This window comes from Hyperolius riggenbachi, chromosome 7 (genome assembly GCF_040937935.1).
Source record: "Hyperolius riggenbachi isolate aHypRig1 chromosome 7, aHypRig1.pri, whole genome shotgun sequence".
NCBI lineage: Eukaryota > Metazoa > Chordata > Amphibia > Anura > Hyperoliidae > Hyperolius > Hyperolius riggenbachi.
The window spans coordinates 17,868,435-17,884,402 of record NC_090652.1 but is presented as its reverse complement, the minus strand read 5'-3'; the positions used below and the strand labels follow the sequence as shown (position 1 = coordinate 17,884,402).

Here is a 15,968-nt window from a genome sequence, read left to right as displayed (position 1 = left end):
CGCCTTCTGCCTGCATAAAGATCCTGTCTCCGCGCGCGCGCGCGCGAGACAGAACCCCTGTGAGCTGGAGATAACACCGTTCCCGGCGTGCTAGACGCCGAAGGAACGGAAAACACTTGAGAGCCAGGGATGGTGGCGGCTGCAGACACCCCCTGCGTGTCAGCAGCCGCCAAGACTTCGGTTGTTACATTATGTATTTATATAGCACTGACATCTTCTGCAGCACTTTACAGAGTACATAGTCATGTCACTGACTGTCCTCAGAGGATACTCACAATCTAATCCCTACCATAGTCATACTCTAATGTCCTACCATATTATTATTATGTATTTATATAGCACTGACATCTTCTGCAGCACATTACAGAGTACATAGTCATGTCACTGACTGTCCTCAGAGGAGCTCACAATCTAATCCTACCATAGTCATAGTCTAATGTCCCACCATATTATTATTATGTATTTATATAGCACTGACATCTTCTGCAGCACATTACAGAGTACAGGCATGTCACTGACTGTCCTCACAGGAGCTCACAGTCTAATCCTACCATAGTCATAGTCTAATGTCCCACCATATTATTATTATTATGTATTTATATAAGTAAAAGCTTTTTGAAAAGAAAAAAGAAAAAGACAGGAAAACATACAGATGGGGCCCCTCTCAAGCCCCCTTAACCCCTTGTCACCCACGCAGGCTGATATAGCCAGAATATGGAGCCTGAACCGAGTGGGGTTCCACACCCTGAGCTATACCAGCCTGCATGGTATCCATGATATGGGGCTCTGGAAGACAGGAGGTAAACGTGATCAGTGTTTGGCCAATCATTATTGAAAGTGTGTACCAGGCTTTAGAAAGATCTCCCCTCACTTTCTTTCTCAGGGATAGAGGAAAAGGTTTAGCTTCCAAAGATGTTACTGAATCAGTGTTCACATCAATACATGTATTATTCCCATCTATTCTGATGACACAGTGACAACTGTCACAGGTTCAAACGTGAGGTCAAAGTGTAAAAATCATAATTAGTGATATAATTTGTAATGTAATATAATATGAGTCATGCTATCGACTTTGATGCTAAAAAGTCCTGATTGATCTGCAGATCTCCCGTGGAGGCCACACATTGAACAACTACAGTTATCCAGCTTCATCCTGAACCGTGAATACAGAATAGAATGTAAAATCTCCAGCTATATCTCTGAAGAGCTGACTGTGAGCTGGCATAGGAAACAGGGGAGAGGCAGAGAGCAGTACCTTGCTAACGGTGACAAGTACAGGATGCCACAGATCACACACCAGAGACAGCCGGACAGCACATACAGCTGTACAGCCAGCCTGCTGATCACCCCAACAGTGACAGAAGACCAGGGGGCAGAGTTCATCTGCAGAGTGCAGCACCCCAGCCTGGAGCGCCCCCTAGAGAGAAGTACAGGACCTCTACAAGTGATGGGTGAGTGATCTGCACACACACATATTAGGGTGTACTAGGATACTACAAGGATTTTTGAATCAGGATGATACCATTTAGTGGCTAACTTAGAGATGGATAAATAATAAGCTTTCGGCTAATAATAAGCTGTTAGTCTGACCTGATTCCTGCATATGCAGTAAACAAGTCCGATGAAGGCTTATTATTAGCCGAAAGCTCACTGTTTATTCATCTCTGAGTTAGCCAATAAATGGTAACATCCCTCTGTTGAACCCAGCAAATAGATTTGATGTTATTTAGACTTATGATAGTTATATGTACAGCTGATATCTCGTAGCTGTTTTTTTGATAGCAACTTTAATGTTAATTTGAAGTGAGCATAGTTTTATTTTCCTAGACATCACATTTCAGGTCCTCAAGTATTAGGGTCATTTCAACGAACCTTTCCTTACAGAAAAAACTGTGACACCATAGCCGCCTGTTATACATGCTGCAGTGTGCAGCAAAGGATGGAAATTTGAGTGCACGGTGGTGCATGCTATCAGGTGCCTCTCAATGCCGGAATTAACTTCCTTACCGCAAATCACATAAATTTCAGTGGAAATACAAATTGCGGTATTGCATACTGAGCTATGCAATGTCACAATTAGCATTTCAGCAAGCGCTTGCGATACCATCGGGTGCCAAAATTTACTTTGACTGCTGCTAATCAGGCGTCTCTGGGCACCAAAACTTACCTTGCTTGCTGCATATCGTGAGGGGGGAAGGTTAGCTTTAGGTACCCCCGGGGGGGAGAAGGTTCGGCACTGGGGGAGGAGGTCTTAGGCACCACAAAGGGGGGTGTCTTAGGGTTAGGCATTGGGGGGGGTTAGGGTTGGGCACTCCCATTGGGGGTCTTAGGGTTAGGCACCACCAGGTAGGTCCTAGGGTTAAGTATTGGTAGAGGGCGGGTTCTGTGTGAGAGTAGGGATAGGTTTAGCCATAGTAAAATATCGGTAAACATTATCGGTATTTTACTATCAGAATCCAGCAGTAGAATATCGCGAATTGTAGCAATATTCTACTAGCAGCAATCCCCTTGTGCCCATTTTTCCAGATGCCTTTTTTCATGTATGCCCATTTTAGATGGCCGGCTTACTGGTGTCTCGTTAGACTGATGCTAAATACTTATCCGAAAATGCACAGAAAAGCAGTTGGTATCCAGTGGCGTAGCAATAGGGGGTGCAGAGGTAGCGACTTTCTTTCACAGTATTATCCCTGTATTGGCCCTGTGCTTGTACTACTAATCCCTTCTATAGATACATTGAATAGTAGTAATCATTAACACTGTTTCCCATCCCCTTCTTGCACCTCTGACACTGTAGTTGCCATTGGCAGGTTTAGGTGCGCTGTATAAATTGTTATGTATAGAGTGCTTGGTGGCCCCATTGTAAAACTTGCACTGGGGCCCACAGCTCCTTAGCTACGCCACTGTTGGTATCGATTCCCAGTGTTCTGTTGTCGTGTCATGTTTTGAACCACTAGTGGGACACGAAACCCTGAACACAGCTGGACCATTCCATTCATCTCAATGTTGGATGCAGCAGATGCCAGCACGATATAGATGGATGCTGCAAGTTGTCCGCCTGAACCGGCCCTAAATGCACAATATGGCAGTGAATATGTCATCACTGTTGATAACGACTCTGACAGTGTGATGTGTGTTTGTGTCTAGTGTCTCCGCAGGTGATAGAGCCGGTGAGATTCTCCATCAGTGACACAGGAGCGGTGCAGTGTGCCCTGACTCTACGCAGATTCTACCCCAGAGATATCAGCATCACATGGAGCAGCAAAGGAGGACAAAGCTACCTCAAGTCTGGCAGCACACCAACCGAGTCTAAGGATGGAACATGTGATGTCACCAGTGTGTGCACGCTGCCCCGCCCTCCCTGCTTCCCTGTGCATGTGACCTGGGAGCATCAGGCTGCGACACAACCACAGAGTATTGTACTATGTACAACAGGTAATAATGAAGACAGTTTATGTCAATTCACTTTATTATAATGTTTGCGCTAGAGCATTGTGTATATGTTAACCATCAGTTATTGTCTACCTGAGGCAAACTTTAGGTCAAAAAGTGGACACTTACCTAAGACGAAGGAAGCCTCTGGATGCTGTACAGGCTTCCTATGCTGTCCTCCAGATCACTGTTGCTGCTCACTGAGCCCCCAAAGAAATCCAACAAGAGCTTTTTGGACTGAAGATCCAGGCTTCAGCCCTTTTCATGCACAAGCATGTCTGTGATGCGCTAAGCCACTTCACACTGCTGTGCAGGTGAGTCCAAGCTCACGGGGGTGCAGCATGGCCATGTTTGTGCATGGAGATCGAGGCTGGGCCGAGGCAGAGAGGCTCCAGCCTCAGGGTGCAGTGTAGGAGGGGGCGCACAACTCACTCAGCTCTGCTTTTTGACCCAAGATTTGCAAAGATTAAGTTATTGTTGTTAAAAATCAGTATGGCAGCTGCCTGGCTAACAATCTGGGCGGGGGATGTCAGATAGGAATATCAGGCAAGACACTGTCTGCATGGATGGTGTATGTCTTCCCCATGTATGTCAGGTCAGCTGGCTTCCCCCTGCATTGGCGCTGGACAGTTTAGAATAAAAAGATGCCTATGATTGAAAGGAATGTTAACTCCCCCAGAGCAAATTATCCAATCCAAACATTACCGCAAAGTACGGTCTTTAGGGGTTGCTGCTAAGTCTATATGTAAATACAAAGGGGGTGAATCATGTAAGTAATAAAGCTGGGTACCCACCAAAGAAAGATCAGAGAACCTACAGTAACGCAACCTGATGAATGAGCAGTCCCCAATCTATCTCCTGTCCTGGGACTACGCGACGGCACTCAATGGGCACAAACGATTATCCAAACAATTGCGGGAGTCATCTGGGATCTAAAAGATCTGGTCCGCTGTGACGGTCGTGATCACCGTGCGTGGCGAAAAACAATCGATTAATAGTGCAAACGTACCCAGAGACTGGCAGATGATCAGCTGAGCATTAAATGTTTTGTGTGAGAAGCTGACAAATGAAGCTTATATTTATAAATAAATTCTTATACTCATCTCCTGACTCCTGCATAGATTCTGCTGTCATCTGGTGCAACAATATTAAGGCCAGAAACCCACTAGGAGCGATTTTCTGAGTGCTTTGTGATTTGATGAGCTCTTCCTAATGTAATGCTATGGGTGTGATCCCACTTGAGCGATGTGATTTTATAAAAATCCCCTATAGCATTTATAGCATTGCATTAGCAAGAGCGCTTAGAAAGCACTCCTAGTGGGTTTTTGGCCTCACAAGGTATATGAATGTGTTCTAATAATTTCACGTCACTTTGCTTTCAGATCTCCCTTGGAGACCTCACATTGAGGAACTGCAGGAATCTGACATAAACCTCAACAAGGAAAGCAAAATCCATTGTAACATCTCTGGATATTGTTTCCCTGAGGATCTAACAGTGAGCTGGTGGATGAAGAAGAGAGGCGCAGAGATTCCCCTTACTAATGACAGTAAATACAAGACCCAACAGACCCCACCCCGGAGACAGGAGGATAAAACATATAGTTGTACAGCAAGCCTGCGATTTACCCCAACACAAGAAGAAGTCCAGGGGTCAGAGGTCATCTGCAGAGTGAGGCACCCAAGCCTGGAGAAGCCAATAGAGAAAACTACAAAACCAATAAAACTAAAAACTAGCAAGTAAGTCCTCTAACTCAGGGGTCCTCAACCTTTTTTGGCACAAGGGCCGCTTTGCTGGGGGTGGGGGGGGGGGGGGGAGGGGTTTAAGAGACATTGAGGTGTGTGGGTGGTCTTGATGGTGGTGTTTGTCTCGGGGGCAGTGGTGGTTCTCCGAGGAAGGGAAGGTATAGTGGTGTGTTAGAGATAAAAGAGTGGGGGGTAAGGGAGAGGAACAGGCGCATGGAATTGGACCCCCCACATCACACAAGCACATTGTAACTGGGCAAAGGTCTCCCCCCAAAACTGCCCCCACACCCAATACCGCACCCTGCATTTCCATGTAGAGCAGCCATCAGGTATGACCTTTTTTTTTCCTCACTACTGCTGTAAAGCACAAACTTTCAAAAACAACAACAGAGAAACAAGTCAACCAAAAGGTTGATAGGTAAAATATTTGATAAGTACCTCTCAAAAAATAAATCTCTGCCACTCCTAGCATGATTTACAACAGGGGTCCCCAACCTCCGACCGGGGGCCTGGCCTCTCTCTCTAGTTTCAGTTACAGACTACCCAGCAAGCTCATGATGAACCAGAACTCATAGGAGTGTGCAAGGAGCTATAATGGGCCAAAAATGCCTTTTACTAAAATGCTATGAAAAACAAAACATTGCTTTCTTAAAACAGAAAGTATTTGCAATAATTCAAGTTGGAGTTAGCGCCGAAATTTCTCCCAGTGCATCCTGAATTATTGCAAATACTTTCTGTAGAAAGCAATTTTTTGTTTTTCATAGTTTCAGTTATGCAGAGCAGCATGCAGCAGAGCATCACCAGGTGGCGCCATCCTCTCCTTACAGTCGGGATAGATGGAATGTGCCACTGCTGTTCAGGGAGTGATTTTGTAAGTACTGGAAGTAGTGAAAAACCCGCGTGAGAAATTGTGAAGTCTACAGACATGGCATGACACAAATACTGACAGATATAGCACAGACACAGGTTTTCATAAAGTTTAATGCTTCAGTTTTTATGGTGACAGTTTGCATATAATCCATAATGTGATAAACAGTGATATGATCAGATTAATTGCAAGTCCTCCTTTGCCATGAAAGTGGACTTAAAGAGAGACTCCGACCAAAAATTTAACTTTATCCCAATCAGTAGCTGATACCCTCTTTTACATGAGAAATCTATTTCTTTTCACAAACAGACCATCAGGGGGCGCTGTATGACTGATATTGTGGTGAAACCTCTCCCACAAGTAACCCCTCCCACAAGAAAAGTTCGAACTTTTGTGGGAAATAGCTGTTTACAGTTGTTTCCAACTGCCAAAAACCATGCAGCAGCTACATCACCTGCCAACAGTAAAATGTTCACTGGAGTTCCTCCTTAAAAGGAACTCCAATGAACATTTTACTGTTGGCAGGTGATGTAGCTGCTGCATGGTTTTTGGCAGTTGGAAACAGCTGTAAACAGCTATTTCCCACAATGCAGCAAGGTTCACAGACAGGAAACTGCCAGGAGTAAGTACTTTTCTTGTTTCTTGTGGGAGGGATTTCACCACAATATCAGTCATACAGCACCCCACCGATGGTCTGTTTGTGAAAAGGAATAGATTTCTCATGTAAAAGGGGGTATCCGCTACTGATTGGGGTAAAGTTTAATTTGTATAAATTTGATGTAATTGTCAATAAAGTGTTTGAAACTTATAAAATGCTTGTAATTATACTTCAATACACCACAGAAACAACTGACTAAATAATCTAAAAACACTGAAGCAGCAAACTCACTGAACATCAGTTATTGTGCCATTCTGCCTCAGCTTTCCCAGTTATGGTGTAAGAACTGTAGGGGGGCTTCAGGTGGTTCTTAGGAAACCACCATGAAATGGATAAGCAGGCGCAGAATGCTTCTGGCTGGGGAGTGTGACAGGAGAGCACCTGCAGCCGGGTGGCACATGTGTGACAAAGCAAGCCTCGGCCACAGTACCAGGTCATCCAGCGGGAGACAGGAGTGGCCGGGGGAGATGGGGAGGGACCGAGCAGGAGCCCCAGGTAAGTATAAAACCTGAGACCTCTTTGGTCTCAGCTTTCCTTTAAAGATTGCTGTTGTTGCATGAAGTGAACATACAGCAGATGCTTCTTGCATGAAATTCAAATTTGATGATAAAAACTGTTTTGTTTTTTCTCATGCAATAAAAGAGAGTTTTCCTAAACAGTCAAACTAGATTGGAAATACTTCATAACTGAAAGAGAGATTTGCAACTACAATTTTCTTGGAGTAGCAGTAGTTATGGCGTAAACAATGAAACAAGTGTGCTAAAAACAATCTTGCTATACAGTCACCTCAAAACCAGCGTACCTTTGTACATTGAAAAACAAAACTAGAGACCACACTCAGAAGGCTTATTCAAAACTGTATTGTCAGTTATCAGAGCACGACAGAGGCACACCTGTGCCTCAGTCGTGCTTTGATAGCTGACAATACAGTTTTGAATAAGCCTTGTGAGTGCGGTCTCTAGTTTTGTTCTTCAGTCTGGTAAAGTGCAGGAGTGATATACCTGCAGGGGACCTGCACCGGCACTCAGGTCAAGGGATTCTGACCTGATTACAGGTAGTGTCGGTGTGTGTATTGAACAGAGTACCTTTGTACATTACCTCCCCTTCAGCAAATCCAAATCTTCTATTCTGTAGATGGCTTTTCAGGTCTAGTACACATGAAAATAAATAGCATTATTTTTGTCTTTCAGGCAAACAGAAGATGGACTGCAAGAAAAGCAAACAGAAGATGGACTGCAAGAAAGGCAAACAGAAGATGGACTGCAAGAAAGGCAAACAGAAGATGGACTGCAAGAAAGGCAAACAGAAGATGGACTGCAAGAAAGGCAAACAGAAGATAGACTGCAAGAAAGGCAAACAGAAGATGGACTGCAAGAAAGGCAAACAGAAGATGGACTGCAAGAAAGGCAAACAGAAGATGGACTGCAAGAAAGGCAAACAGAAGATAGACTGCAAGAAAGGCAAACAGAAGATGGACTGCAAGAAAGGCAAACAGAAGATGGACTGCAAGAAAGGCAAACAGAAGATAGACTGCAAGAAAGGCAAACAGAAGATGGACTGCAAGAAAGGCAAACAGAAGATGGACTGCAAGAAAGGCAAACAGAAGATGGACTGCAGGAAAGGCAAACAGAAGATGGACTGCAAGAAAGGCAAACAGAAGATGGACTGCAAGAAAGGCAAACAGAAGATGGACTGCAAGAAAGGCAAACAGAAGATGGACTGCAAGAAAGGCAAACAGAAGATGGACTGCAGGAAAGGCAAACAGAAGATGGACTGCAGGAAAGGCAAACAGAAGATAGACTGCAAGAAAGGCAAACAGAAGATAGAAGGCAAACAGAAGATGGACTGCAGGAAAGGCAAACAGAAGATAGACTGCAAGAAAGGCAAACAGAAGATAGACTGCAAGAAAGGCAAACAGAAGATGGACTGCAAGAAAGGCAAACAGAAGATGGACTGCAAGAAAGGCAAACAGAAGATGGACTGCAAGAAAGGCAAACAGAAGATAGACTGCAAGAAAGGCAAACAGAAGATGGACTGCAAGAAAGGCAAACAGAAGATGGACTGCAAGAAAGGCAAACAGAAGATGGACTGCAAGAAAGGCAAACAGAAGATGGACTGCAAGAAAGGCAAACAGAAGATGGACTGCAAGAAAGGCAAACAGAAGATAGACTGCAAGAAAGGCAAACAGAAGATGGACTGCAAGAAAGGCAAACAGAAGATAGACTGCAAGAAAGGCAAACAGAAGATAGACTGCAAGAAACTTTGGAGTAAGTATATCCGTTTACCTATTACAGTTTTCTATATCTCGGTTTCACACAGGGCATGCATCAAATAAGGGAGCCAGGAAATAAGGGCGTGGGGCATGGCCTACATTTTAAGATATTGTCTATAACAATATCTTCATCAGAGAAAGAATAATTAATATGTTAAAATAATGGTAAAATTGCAGAATATACAGTTGTATTAAGCCTAGTAAAACTTTGGTAAATATTACCAATATTTTACTAAATACTAAACTATATTTTACTAAATACTTAACCTAACCCTACTCTCACACAGAATCCTCCCTCTACCAATGCCTAACACTAAGACCCCCACCTGGTGGTGCCTAACCCTAAGACCTCCCTGGTGGTGCTTAACCCTAACACCCCCCTGGTGGTGCCTAACCCTAAGACCCCCCTGGTGGTGCCTAACCCTAAGACCTCCCTGGTGGTGCCTAACTCTAAGACCCCCCTGGTAGTGCCTAACCCTAAGAGCCTCCTGGTGGTGCCAAATCCTGAGACCCCCCTGGTGGTGCCTAACACTAACACCCCCCTGGTGGTGCCTAACACTAAGACCCCCCTGGTGGTGCCTAACCCTAAGACCCCCCTGGTGGTGCCTAACCCTAAGACCTCCCTGGTGGTGCCTAACTCTAAGACCCCCCTGGTGGTGCCTAACCCTAAATCCCCCCTGGTAGTGCCTAACCCTAAGAGCCTCCTGGTGGTGCCTAATCCTGAGACCCCCCCTGGTGGTGCCTAACACTAACACCCCCCTGGTGGTGCCTAACACTAAGACCCCCCTGGTGGTGCCTAACACTAAGACCCCCCTGGTGGTGCCTAACCGTAACACCCCCTGGTGGTGCCTAACTCTAAGACCCCCCTGGTGGTGCCTAACCCTAAGACCTCCCTGGTGGTGCCTAACTCTAAGACCCCCCTGGTGGTGCCTAACCCTAAGACCCCCCTGGTGGTGCCTAACCCTAAGACTCCCCTGATGGTGCCTAATCCTAAGACCCCCCCCCTGGGGGTGCCTAACCCTAACACCTCCCTGGTGGTGCCTAACCCTAACCACCCCCCTGGTGGTGCCTAACCCTAAGACTCCCCTGGTGGTGCCTAACCCTAAGACCCCCCTGGTGGTACCTAACCCTAACCACCCCCCATGGTGGTGCCTAACCCTAACCATCCCCCATGGTGGTGCCTAACCCTAAGACCTCCCTGGTGGTGCCTAACCCTAAGACCTCCCTGGTGGTGCCTAACCCTAAATCTCCCCTGGTGGTGCCTAACCCTAAGACCTCCCTGGTAGTGCCTATCCCTAAGAGTTCCCTGGTGGTGCCTAACCCTAAAACCCCCCTTCCTGACCCCTAACCTCAAAACCCCCTTTATGATGCCTGACCCAAAAAAAACCAAAAAACCTTTATCCGCAGCAAATAACATTAATACAAAAAGTGATACATTTCTAAGATAATAAAGTTAAAAGCGATAATTTGTGATATTATAATTCTCAAATGAATTTCAAAACATTATTTATCTAAACACTTATTCTCTAAACGAAAAATGTTGACCCGACGCCCAATGTATCGGGCGCCCAAATTTCTTCTTTGTTGCCCAATAGCCAATATTTTGTATTAGCTGCTGTGGGGCGCCCAAATAGTGCATTAGTCCCTGGCACCCAAATTTCCTGATTCCTAGCACAGGAACCAATGAGAGTATCATACTGCATTCCCAGAGATAATTATATAAGTTATAGTATGCTTTTCTGTAACGTAAAAAATAAATTTCCAATCTAACATATATTCTTTCTAAAGTAAACTGGTGAATCTTTTAAAATTTAAAGTGAAAGCCCACATTGTAAAGATATGTTAAAAAGAGCAGTGTGGACATTGCCTCCCCAAGCATGTTTAATCCCTGTCCTCCATGCAGGCTGGTAGCCCCAGGAATAGGACGCCCATGTGTGAGTGTGTCCTACTCCAAAGAGCCATATTAATCTATGCCATGCATTGATGAGGATCATTCAATCCGAAACAGTCAATATACATGTTGAATTATTGTAGCTCTGTATATTTAACAAGCTGACACATCATTGCATTCCAGCGGTTCTGGAGGTGTGGTTAGCTTACAGGGACAACAAAGGATGATTTATAGTAAAAAAAAACCAGTTGCGCTGGGTCTATGTTATAACATATATCAATTTACCAATAATAGGTAATAATCAATTCGATAAAAAATATTCATAGATTTACTAATATAATATATAAAAAACATAAAACATCAGCTATCATATATATTGAAACAATTTCAAACACAATGGGCTTGATTCACAAAGCGGTGATAACTCAGTTATCACGCCTAAAAGACTTTAGGCGTGATAAGCCGTGCAAAGCTGAGTTATCACCGATTTGTGCTGCTCTTCGCGCGAAGCTCCCGCGCGCAAAGTTTTGCGCGCGTAGCACACCGCGCTGCGCGCGCAAAGTCCCATAGGGCTCAATGGACGGTGCACGCGAAGCACGGTACACTGCGCGCGCAGCACGGTGCGCTACGCGCGCAAAACTTTGCGCGCGGGAGATCGCGCGAGTTTCTTCTTATCACGCCTAAACTGAGTTTAGGCGTGATAAAGGGCTTTTCACAGGCGTGCAAACACTTTGCACCGCTTTGTGAATCAAGCCCAATGATTGCACATATAATCAGCATATAGTAAATATACACATATTCCATTCACTCCCTATATTTGCAATCCATCCACTCAGTCATGCGCAGACCTTCCAATGTGCTTAAAAAATATGGAAGTAATTGTATGCGTACCGTATCCGTATAAGGTAATTGTATGCGTACCGTATCCGTATAAGGTAATTGTATGCGTACCGTATCCAGTTGATGCAGCCCCAGAATTCTTGCTTCTGTAGCAATGTTAGACGGCGTGGAGTATATGAAGAAGGCTGACGCGTTTCAGCGGTCTACGGACGCCTTTCTCAAAGCCTAATTTGTACGCATACAATTACCTTAGCCGTAACCCAGCAACAGCCTAGCAACATAAGACGCGAGGAGCAGGTGACGTCACCGGAAGTGAACCAGCTGCGACCCGGAACTACCATGCCCGATCAGTGGTGAACGGCAAAACGGATCGAGGATACAGTAAGCAAGCTGATCTGAGTCATCGAGCTGCCGGCCGGAGCTCTGACTCAAGTACTGGACCCCTGCCTGAAACCTTCCAACACATCAGGGATGTGAGTACATTTATTGCAACCATCTATTATGAGAACTTTGAACATTGAAACAGGGGGACATCTCCCTCTCTCTATAGACTCATTGCACTAAGGATAAGCTTCATCAATTGATGCACATCAAGTTACATATACAGACCTTATATTGCGGAGGAGATAGCAGTGACAATTTATTTCTTATATTTATACTTTATACATTTTTTTTCTCCAAAATATATTTTTCTTTTCCCTCATTTTTTTCTCTTCCTATTTTTTAAGCACATTGGAAGGTCTGCGCATGACTGAGTGGATGGATGGCAAATACAGGGAGTGAATGGAATATGTGTACATTTACTATATGCTGAATATATGTGCAACTCCTGTGTTTTGAAATTGTTTCAATTTATATGATAGCTGATGTTTTATATTTTTTATATATTATATGAATAAATCTATGAATATTTTTTATCGAATTGATTATTACCTATTATTGGTACATTGATATATGTTATAACATAGACCCAGCGCAACTGGTTTTTATTTACTATAGATATACTGTTTTGTATGAGGTGAGTGGGTCCCCATACCTAACTAGTTTGCTGCGGGCGAGATAGAAACGCTCATAGAGCACCTACCTAAGCGCCCTCCACTCTGTGGAAACAAAGGAGGATTTGCATATTCAGCAGTGATGCATTGTGGGAGACCTCATATGCTCCAACCTGAATAATTGCAAATCCCTTCTGTTTTAAGAAGACACATTTATGTTTTGCATTCCTATTCTCTGTGACCTTCTGACTACTACAGGACATAACCAAATGTCATCAGTAGGGGCATAAATAAGAAAAAAAAGTTATTCTATACTAAAAGAAAAAGAGTTAGTTTTATGCTTTGCTATTGCAAAGACCTTACCTTACTTATTTCTCTCAGTGAAGCTAACAGCGATGGTAAATTTCTTCACCTGCCACACAAAGGGCCTCCCAAACCCAGGGCCGGTTCTCTCATGAAGCGAGGTGAAACATTTGCATCAGGCGCAGAGATTACAGGGGCAGCATGTTTGTACTGTGTGTTTACACTAATAGCATGCAGTTAGAGTAGGAGAAGAAACTAGAGGAGAGAGAGGTGCAGAGGTCATCATTGGGGAAAAGCAGCTTGTTGTGCTGTGTGAGGAGTCTGACAGTGAGTGAGGAGGGGGGAGGCAGGAGAGCATCATTGGGGAAAAGCAGCTTGTTGTGCTGTGTGAGGAGTCTGGCAGTGAGTGAGGAGGGGGGAGGCAGGAGAGCATCATTGGGGAAAAGCAGCTTGTTGTGCTGAGTGAGGAGTCTGACAGTAAGTGAGGAGGGGGGAGGCAGGAGAGCATCATTGGGGAAAAGCAGCTTGTTGTGCTGTGTGAGGAGTCTGACAGTGAGTGAGGAGGGGGGAGGCAGAAGAGCATCATTGGGGAAAAGCAGCTTGTTGTGCTACATGAGGAGTCTGACAGTGAGTGAGGAGGGGGGGGGGGGGGAGGCAGAAACGCAACAGTGTTTAATTTGACTTGCACAGCAGATGGCACTGCTGTCCTGTCTGAGGAGGAATGGAGAGGCTGAGGGCAGGGCCGGGCCGAGGCTCCAGCCTCAGGGCGCAGTGTAAGAGGGGGCGCACAATTCATTCAGTTGTCATTCCCAATTGTGTTTGAAGCAGAAAGAAATAGGAAAAGGGGATACATAGCAGTGACTGCAAGTCAGATAACTAGAGATTAAGGTATTAGGGAGGTTGGGGGCCTTGGGGCGCCTCTTAGTCTAGTAGCAATCAGTGTGTGACGGCTGGGGGGGGGAGGGATGGAGGGGTGCACTTTGGTGCCTCAGCCTTGGGTGCTGAAGGACCTTGTCCCAGCTCTGGCTGAGGGTGAGTAGTTTGTTTGTCACAGACTCACAGCCAGCTAGCATGCTATTGTGTTGAGCTGCAGCATGCCACGTGAGAACATTAAATGAAGCAGAGTACATTGCTGGGTGCTGTGCGATCATTCCAAATGGGGGGGGGGGGGGGGGGGCATTCTCACAAGTATGCCTCAGGCTGTAAAAAGTCTAGAACTGGCCCTGCCCAAACCTTACAAAGCTTCTAAATCTCATTCACTCCACATTTGGACTTCCACTAAAAAAAGTTTGTGCTTGTTGCTTACTACTGACCTTGTATTGGTATAAAGCAATAGCATTTTGTTTACTGTATTTTCACAGGTCTTCAAAGGATCAACCAGAAGACACTGACACACACTGACAACTCTCAAGCAGACAGCTGCGGCACAGATGTTTAAGCAACTTCTCATTCCACGCTATTTGTGTGTGATAATACAGCACCTTGCAATTACACATGTGATAAACAATTCTGGGTTGGTCACACGCTGGAACTGTGAAATGTTGTTTAGATGCTAGCATAGCTCCCAACTGTCCATCTTTTGGAGGGACAGTCCCTCTTTGGGAACCCAGTCCCTCTGTCCCTTTTTCTTTCCCATCTGTCCCTCTTTCAGGACGGATGTACAGATCTGTGTAAATATATGTATTTATCTACTGCAATTGTGTTTAATTGACTGTGAACTTTATTCCCATCCTTTAATTTAGTCTATTACTTATTTTCATGTGTTAATATGAAGGAAAATGAACCAGGATAGAAAGGACCAGTGTGGTTTGAATTATAAAACAACATATTTTTAATCTTTGTAGTATGCGTGACTAATGGTGGGTCAGGGGTGTGATTAGGGCGTGGCTTAAGTGTCCCTCTTTCTCATCTCAAAAAGTTGGGAGGTATGCATTTTGTTACTAAACTTTAAACTGTGAATCCCTTTATTTTAATTGTGTAAGCAGTATTACATGTTTTGTGACATAAGCTACATATAGAAAAAATGGTACAGATCACACTCCTGCGCTCACCAAGTAATAAACTTTCCACACTCTTCTAGAACGTGATGCTGCTGGCACTTCAGAAGACATGACATAGTACTACTGACATATACCACCATATGTGTAGGTAATGTCCTTACTTAGCATGCCTGATAGGCAGATCAAGACAACCTAGCAATTTAGTAGATATACAGTGGTGTAGCAGTAGGGGATGCAGAGGTTGTGACAGCACCAGGGCCCTTGGGCCAGAGGGGCCCGCTAGGGGCCCTCCTCCATCCATCCTTTTCATTGGTGCTCTGCTGGTAATGAGCGCCTCTATGAGTGAATTGCAGAGTGGTAATCCTTAACAAATGGTTTCCCTCCTCTGATTGCACCTCATATATTGAAGATGTCCTTGGAAGGTTTTGAGGCTCCATATCAATAACGTGCTTGAGGACCCCATCTAGAACTCGCACTGAATCCACCGGCTCCTTAGCTACACCACTATTTGCATAGTAGTTGCTGTAGCCTAAAAGTGCAGCAAAAAGGCTTAAAATAATAAAATCACCATAACACTCATATAAGAAATCGGTGCTTAAAATAAATAATGTGTGGAAACATTCAGTGTGTGTGTATAATGTCATTTTCTTGTTTATTATTGATTTCTTTTTTCTTTATTGATTGAGTGTTGTACAAAACACAATTTTATACACAATAAAAAACTAGTACTGACTGAACCCGTTTCTGTAAGATGGATAGGGATGTGTGTAATGTCACTGCACAGTATACCTGTAAATAGTTACTGGATAAACACACTATGTAGACAGTACATACATGACATCCCTATTGCTGCTCACATTTGTTTTGCGATTGATGTCAAGACCATTTTGTTGGAGAAACTATTTCTGAGCTGTGTCTGATCTGCACATACAGTTGTGTTCAAAATTATTCACCCCCCACTGAAATTGA

The 15,968-nt window shown here is 44.4% G+C and overlaps 1 protein-coding gene across 1 annotated transcript in view; it reads left to right on the top strand.

The window, feature by feature from the left end:
• The window catches only part of LOC137525290 (uncharacterized), a 226,485-nt gene extending 210,862 nt beyond the window's left edge, over positions 1-15,623 (top strand). Inside the window, exons 21-25 of the mRNA XM_068246345.1 lie at positions 1,104-1,451; positions 3,145-3,432; positions 4,812-5,166; positions 7,889-8,965; positions 14,361-15,623. Of these exons, the coding sequence (XP_068102446.1) occupies positions 1,104-1,451; positions 3,145-3,432; positions 4,812-5,166; positions 7,889-8,965; positions 14,361-14,400 (2,108 nt within the window). The 3' untranslated portion in view covers positions 14,401-15,623. The remainder of the gene's footprint in view (positions 1-1,103; positions 1,452-3,144; positions 3,433-4,811; positions 5,167-7,888; positions 8,966-14,360) is intronic.
• Positions 15,624-15,968: the final 345 nt, after the last annotated feature.